Here is an 8,441-nt window from a genome sequence, read left to right on the forward strand (position 1 = left end):
TAGTTGTTATGTCAGTTATTCGATTAGTTTTGGTCTTAATTGCTCGATTTCATTATGAGTAATTTTTAATATTCTACTGACATATTAGCAAGATTTTCCAAAGGTTGATGTTTACAAATTTCTTGGTGCTAAAGAATAAGCTGGGGACTTAAGTATACTTTTTAAAATCTATATATAATTATTTGAATACTATTAAGATTTAAGTAAAGGGAGGCACCTCAGGTTCCCTATAGTTTGAGTTTCTTGCGGAATTAACGTTATGATCGGTTATTCCTCAAGCTCCAAATGAGTATTGGATTCGCTTAAGTATCAGAGTCAAGATACATTTCAGCTATACAGATATGGTTTCACAAGGATTCCTTATAGATCAGGTTCAGAGGTATTCTTCCAAGAAGTTCTTGTGACTTTTGACCATGTATGTCATATTTCCTTCATTGGGATATTTCCTGGAGTATCAACTATTCAATGTTGTCCGCCATCCTGCGTTCTCCGGTTCTAGCAAATGGTGATTCCAGATTATTTTCTCTTTTATATATGCTATCATTCAGGGTTGATGTTGTCGCGAGAATGATCTGACAAGATCGAGAGAATTGTTGTGCTGCTTATTCAACTAGATCTTATTTGGTTTCATCATTGATCTTGGGATTCTATTATTGCTTAAGTAATATTTTTAGTTTGGCATCATCGTATGATTCAGCAGGGTTTCTGGTATTCTAAATTATATCTATCAGCGACCTACCTTGGCATGGATAATTATTCATATGGAAAAGCTATTAGATTTAGAGAAGCCAATTCTACCATCAGCCGGGACATATACAAATCTTTGATTACTCAAGACAGATTTGGGGTTTATTTCAGTTTATATATCCCAGCGACATGGAAGGAATTCTATTGATTAGGTTTTGGACAGAGTTTTCGGTATTCGAACTCAGGAATTTGAGAATTGCTTTTGAGATGAAGATTTGGATATTCTATAAGATTTGGGCTCATATCATCTGATTTATTATAGTGGCTCAACGGAAGCTTGGAGATCTATGAAGGTGTTGGAAAAGTCAGTTCAGAGGTGATGTGGGGGCCTGAGGATGTTCTAACCCTTAATCCTCTAATTTTTCTGGTATTACATAAATAAATTTCGGGGACGAAATTTTTATTAGTGGGGGAGATTGTGAGACTTGACATTTTGAGTTTCAAATTGAACACATATACATATACTTACATGCTTATATATATATATATATATTTATATGTTAGTCATTGTGAGAGCTGACGCAAAATAGCATACATATACTTACATGCTAATATATATATATATATATATATATATTATATTCAGTTTCTTGGAGGAAAAAAAAAGAGGGGGTTGGAAGGGGCCCCAAGTGGCCCCATTGCCCCCAGATAACTCCACCGCCATTCCCTTTTTCTTTTGAAGCTGCTACCATCAGCTCATTTATTGCATTGTCTCTTTCTTTTTCTTTTTTTTTTATATTCTTTATTCGTTCTTGGCGGGGAGAAGAAGAGAAGAATAAGAACAGAGCATGACATAGAACGTTCTTGAGAGAAACAGAGAGAGCGAGAGAGAGGTGGAGAGCTCGAGATGAAGCCCAAGGGAAGTTTAGCGTGAAAACGGAGATGGATAGCTCTGCGTGGAAAAGAAAAAAAATCCGAGAAAGAGGGAAGAGAAAGAGAAGGTTAGGCTTGGAAATTTTGGTTCGACACTGGAGCTTTCAACTTTATGAGTCGTGCAGCAGGGTGACCTTAAAATTTTGAAGGGATTCCAAGTTGTGAATTCTAAGTTGTGAATGTTGCCTAGTGCCCATATAGCAGAGTGCTGTTGAATGTGGCGAGCATGGCTGCCTCTGAGTTTTTCGTTGAGCAAAATAATGGAACGAAGGTAATCCGCTGTGCACTGGTACAAAATACTGAACAGTTATGTGCATTACCCATAATTCGTTGATGATGGCTTCTTGGATGCCCCTCTGCTTTCTCGGTTTTCCCTGTATCTTTATAAGTAAGTTTGGTTGAGTTCTCAGTTACAGAACTTGCCTTGTTTTGTAGCTTTGGACTATGAAAAATAAATTGATAAAAAAAAAAATATATATATATATATTAAAGATTCAAACATGGCTTTACTGCAAGAAAAGTCAAAATATGACATACAACAACTGAGATTGCCAAACAGTACTGGGTTAAATTAAGATTAAAGGATTTGGGCAGCTTATTCATTCGAACTTTTGTTTATCAAACACTGTTGGTCTCATGTTTTGTTTGGAACACTGCATAGTCTTTTCTTTTTCTTTTTCGTGTATACTTAGGTAAAGCCAATTACACAGGTGACTCACTTTACCCCTCTGCGGTTTTAACTGTTGTCTTCGTTTCTCTTGGTGGTTATTGTAGGGATTATCATGTTAGTTTAACATATGAAGGAGTACATTCAATTGAAAGTGGATTTTGTATAGGATGGTTGATGGGATTCCCACCAAGAATGACGAGACCCGACAACTAAAGGAACCCAAGATCGTTCCACGATCAGATTTGATTGACGAACCCTCGACCCGTTGTTTACTACAAAAACAAGAACCTTGGTATAACTGACCTCAACCCGTTGTTTAATGCGAAACAAGAACCTCGGTATATAGGAAGACGCCACAAACGGTAATGGGAAGCCGCTTGATAAGTCGATGAAGACGCCACAAACGGTGGTGGAAAGTCGTTTGATAAGTCGATGATGAACGCCACGGAAACTTCCGATAAGTTCGATTAGTTCTTCAAGAACCAAAGAGAATACTCTCACAATTTTCTGAATGTTCCTTTCATTAAAAATTGACTAAGATGAATATATATAGACATAAAGTAATCCTAATCTGGTCATATCTCCTCCTATAGATAAGGAAATTAAAACCAAGAATATCGATAGAGATATGACATAATCTATAAAGATATAAAATCTAAATACCCCTAGAATATCTCTATGAGATTTAAACTTCAAACAAATCTGATGTTATCTTCTGTTGATCATCAACTATTCTAGAAGCTTCCTCAAACACTTACTGAATTTAGCCTTGTCCGGAATCTTCTATAACTTGAATCAAATTGATGGATTTTTGTTGATCACGTGATTCATGTCCAATGGGCCTCCACGAATTTGCTTGAGCCCGAACCTCTTGAATTAGGCCGTTGAGTTCATCTTTAAACTTCTTTGCTCGTGCTCGCGTAATCGGTCCAATTGGAACTTGAACTGGATCCCTTGAAATCGTGCTACGATTTGCATCATTCCCCTCCTCTTGAAAAGGATTTGTCCTCAAATCATCACCTACATCAAAAGGAAGCAAATCAGAAACATTAAAAGTAGCACTTACATTGTACTCACCAGGTAAGTCTAGTTTATAGGCATTGTCATTGATGCGCTTCAGGACTTGAAAAGGTCCATCTCCTCTTGGAAGCAGTTTGGAACGTCTTTGCGCCGGAAATCTCTCTTTCCTCATATGCAACCAAACCCAATCTCCGGGTTCAAAAATCAGCTTATGACGGCCCTTGTTGGCGTGTTTTGTATACTGCTCCGTTTTTCGCTCAATGTTGAGTCTTGTTTTCTCATGAATCTGCTTGACAAATGCAGCTTTCTTTTTGCCATCTAAATTAACATGCTCAGTCAAAGGTAAAGGAGATAAATCCAATGGAGTTAAAGGATTAAATCCATAAACAACTTCAAATGGTGAAAATTTAGTAGCGGAATGAACAAATCTGTTATAAGCAAACTCAACATGTGGTAAACACTCTTCCCATGTTTTAATGTTTTTTTTATGATTGCCCTCAACAAAGTAGACAAAGTTCTATTTACTACTTCCGTTTGACCATCAGTTTGTGGGTGACAAGTAGTAGAAAATAACAGCTTAGTACCTAACTTACACCACAAAGTCTTCCAAAACTAGCTCAAGAACTTAGCATCTCTATCCGAAACAATTGTTCTAGGAATGCCATGTAACCTCACAATCTCCCTAAAGAACAAATCAGCAACATGCGAGGCATCATCCGATTTGTGACATGGAATAAAGTGTGCCATCTTAGAAAATCTATCCACAACTACAAAAATTGAATCTCTCCCACGTTTAGTCCTAGGTAATCCTAACACAAAGTCCATTGAAATATCAATCCAAGGCTCACTAGGAATTGGTAAAGGAGTATACAAACCGTTAGGCTGCACTCTGGATTTAGCTTGCCTACACGTAATGCATCTACCACAAATTCTCTCAACATCTCTTTTCATATGTGGCCAATAGAAGTGTTCTTGCAAAATAGCTAAAGTCTTTGCTACTCCAAAATGTCACATTAATCCCCCACCATGTGATTCCTGCACTAATAACTCTCTCAAGGAACAATTTGGCACGCATAACTTATTCTCTCGAAACAGAAAATCATCATGCCTAAAGAACTTACCACAAGGAATTTTTTCACAAGCTCGATATTCCTCACAAAATTCATGGTCATCAGCATATAAATTTTTAATGTGCTCAAAATCAAGCAATTTTGAATCAAGTGTAGAGAGTAATGCATACCTGCGAGAAAGTGCATCGGCGACCACATTCTCCTTACCTTGCTTATACCGAATGACGTATGGAAACGTCTCAATGAACTCCACCCATCGGGCATGTCTTTTGTTTAATTTGTGTTGGCCCTTCAAGTGTTTCAAGGACTCATGATCGGTGTGTATCACGAACTCCTTAGGCCATAGGTAGTGCTGCCACGTCTCTAAAGCTCGAACCAATGCATACAACTCTTTATCATAAGTTGGATAGTTTAAGGCTGCCCCGCTTAGTTTTTCGCTGAAGTAAGCAATTGGTCGTCCTTCCTGCGTGAGAACTGCACCTATACCAACACCTGAAGCATCACATTCAATCTCAAAAGTTTTAGAAAAGTTAGGTAAAGATAATAAAGGAGCGTTGGTCAGCTTCTCTTTGATTAGCTGAAACGCCTTCTCTTGTTCTTCTCCCCATCTAAATCCAACGTTTTTCTTGATCACTTCAGTAAGTGGTGTTGCTATGCTACTAAAGTCCTTCACGAACCGCCGGTAGAAACTAGCAAGTCCATGAAAACTACGAACATTACTTACACTTGTGGGACTAGGCCACTCTTGGATTGCACGTACCTTCTCCTCATCAACCTGTATACCTTGTGCACTAACAACAAAACCCAAAAAAACAAGCTTATCGGTGCAAAAAGTACGCTTCTTCATATTAGCAAATAACTTTTCCTTCCTAAGCACATCTAAGACAGATTTCAAATGTACCTTATGATCATCTAAGTTTTTGCTGTAAACGAGTATATCATCAAAGTAGACAACCACAAATCTACCTATAAATGCACGCAAAACATGATTCATAAGTCTCATAAAAGTGCTTGGAGCATTAGTCAAACCAAAAGGCATAACTAACCATTCGTACAAACCGTATTTTGTTTTAAAGGCAGTTTTCCATTCATCTCCTTCTTTCATTCTAATCTGATGATAACCACTCTTTAAAACAATTTTAGAAAATACACAAGAACCATGTAACTCATCTAACATATCATCTAAGCGAGGAATAGGATGACGATACTTTACCGTTATGTTGTTGATTGCTCGGCAATCAACGCACATTCTCCACGTCCCATCCTTCTTAGGTACAAGTATTACTGGATTGCTCCTATAGGCTGGTCGGTTTGGAATTGTCGCACCGGGAACAAAATCAATTTGATGTTCAATCCCTCGGATTGGAGGTAAGCCATGTGGTGTTTTCTCGGGAAAGACATCCTCATACTCCTGCAAAAGAGAAACAACAGAACTAGGAAGAGAGATATCAAGTTCGTTAGTACTGAAAAAAGCCTCTTTGTACAAAAGTACAATCATCGGCTGATTTAAAAACATTGCTTGCCTAATTTCTCCCATGTTTGCATAAAAATTCTTTTGTTTTCTCTCTGATTTTCTCTCAATGGCCGAATTTTGATTTTCTTTTTCTCTCTCATTTTTCTCGGCCTCTCTCTGATTTTCACTCTTTTTCTTCTGTTCACTCTCTTTCTTTTGATCACTCTCTTTTTGCAATCTCACTTGATCCTCATATATTTGCTGCGGAGTCAATGGTACAAGAGTGATTGATCGTTGATTAAGTACAAAGGAGTATTTGTTCGTAAAGCCATCATGCTTCACTCGTCTATCAAATTGCCATGGACGCCCTAGCAACAAGTGTCCTGCTTGCATCGGTACTACATCACACAACACTTCATCTTCGTATTTACCGATTCGAAATGCAACTAACACCTGCTTGTTCACCCTTATCTCACCACTATCATTCAACCATTGCAGCTTGTACGGCCTAGGGTGCTTCACCATGGGTAGTCTTAATTTTTCCACCATTGTTGCGCTTGCGACATTAGTACAACTACCACCATCAATAATCACACTACATACCTTGTTTTTGATGTAGCACCTAGTGTGAAAGATGTTCTCCCGCTGCACTTCTTCAACTCCTTTTGTTTGCAAGCTTAATGCTCTCCTTGCCACCAATGTCAATGCATCTGGGGCTAAATATTCCTCCTCGGGAATGTCCTCCAATGGGGGCATGTCATCGGTGTCGGAATCTTCAGTGTCGGTCACAATGTCACCATTGTCTCGCATCACCATGACCCGCTTGTTTGGGCATTGACTTGCTATGTGTCCCCTGCCTTGGCATTTAAAACACTTAATGTCACGATTCCTGGAGGTAGAAATGTCGGTTTTACCTTGAGGAACATGGCTGGTTGCTTCTTGCTTTTGCTCGATTTTCAACATCGACGTGGATTGCTTCTCATCTTTCTTCCACTGATTCGGTTTCCAAGTGGATGTGCTTGGACTTTGGCTTGCACGTGTATTGCCTCTCCTCTTGAACTGGTTCTCAATCTTGATGGCCATGTGCACCATATCCTCCAACTCCACATAATGTTGTAATTCCACGGCATTTTGAATTTCTCGGTTCAATCCAGCCAAAAATCTTGCCATAGTAGCCTCCCGATCCTCCTCTACGTTAGCTCTAATCATGGCCACTTCCATCTCCTTAAAATATTCCTCTACACTCCGGTTACCTTGCCTAAGACTTTGTAACTTATTATACAGCTTCCGGTAGTAATAACTAGGAACAAATCGCTTCCTCATCACCCTTTTCATTTCCTCCCACGTATCTATAGGTGGCTCTCTATTTCTTCGCCTATTTATCATCAATTGATCCCACCAAACAATTGCATAATCCGAGAATTCAATTGCTGCCAATTTGACTTTCTTCAGCTCGGAATAACTATAACAATCAAATACAAACTCCACCTTTTTCTCCCACTCAAGGTATGCTTCGGGATCACTCTTTCCTTGGAACGATGGGATTTTCATCTTAATACTACCCAAGTTATAATCTTCCCGATTCCTATCTTCTCTAAACCGCCCTCCATGTCTCCTATTACTAACAACCGAATCTCGATCATCTTCATCAAAACCAGCCCCATAAATCTCTTCATCTTCAACCCTCACTTCCCTCGGTTGAACTCTTTCCCTCCTACGTGCATTAGGAGCGTTTCGTGGCTGCTTCACACGTTTATTCTCTATCAGATCTATCCGTTCATGAACCTGCTCAAACTCCAACCGCATCACATGCCTCATCTCACTCATCATGGCCTCTATAAGTATTTTCGAATCAGTCAATTCCGTTGCACCTTCGGGAATACTCTTAGCACTGTTGTGAGACATGATTGCTGCAAAATAAAGTTAGAAAGAATGGACCTCACAATTCTCTCCCTTACGTGTTTACACTCAAGAATGTGAATCACTCTACACTCGTGTTTTCACTCAACAAAATATGTGGCTTTTAACCCTCTAATATTCTCACCTCTCTTGCCTTTTTCCACTCGACAATTCTCTTTCAGTTCCTTTGGAACTAAACAAACAACTCCAAATTTTCCAGCAACAATTCACCAAGAACTCATCAAGGAAAATTAATGATCAAAGGAAATTTCAGGAAGAAAAGAAGCAAGAGAAAAGGCAACTACTATGAAGGTTTAAATAAACCAGAATGTTATATGAAATTATGGGATCAGAATCAATGCAGATTACAAAGAACGAGAAATAACAACTTTAGAATGGTCTGATGTAAAAAATTTGGATCAAATTGACAATGATGTCTTAATTCTTTTCTTTTGATCCTTTTTTTTTCAGCTCTGTATTTTTTTTGGCCGATTTTTTTCTTCTTTTTTTTTCAGCTCTATTTTTTTTCAGCTGTGTTTTTTTTTTGGCCGAAATTTTTTTTTCAGCTCTTTTTTTTTCTGCAAACAATCCGCAAAGAACAAAACTCGATGAAGCGAAACTCAACAAATTGAAACAAAAAAAAAATGGATAGGGTAAACCTGATTTGGAGCCTAATGCTCTGATACCAAATGATGGGATTCCCACCAAG

General features: G+C 38.4%; 1 protein-coding gene across 1 annotated transcript; it reads right to left on the minus strand.

Moving 5' to 3' along the window:
* Window positions 1–2,141: 2,141 nt before the first annotated feature.
* Window positions 2,142–7,393, minus strand: LOC116204832 (the record flags this gene model as incomplete). The annotated part of the gene is made up of 8 exons (XM_031537155.1): window positions 2,142–2,162; window positions 3,159–3,310; window positions 3,368–3,738; window positions 4,323–4,350; window positions 4,588–5,005; window positions 5,096–5,614; window positions 6,068–6,389; window positions 6,483–7,393. Coding segments are annotated over 8 exons (2,742 nt in total), but the record flags the coding sequence as incomplete, so codon positions are not given.
* Window positions 7,394–8,441: the final 1,048 nt, after the last annotated feature.

The sequence above is a fragment of the Punica granatum genome, chromosome 1 (assembly GCF_007655135.1).
Source record: "Punica granatum isolate Tunisia-2019 chromosome 1, ASM765513v2, whole genome shotgun sequence".
Lineage (NCBI taxonomy): Eukaryota > Viridiplantae > Streptophyta > Magnoliopsida > Myrtales > Lythraceae > Punica > Punica granatum.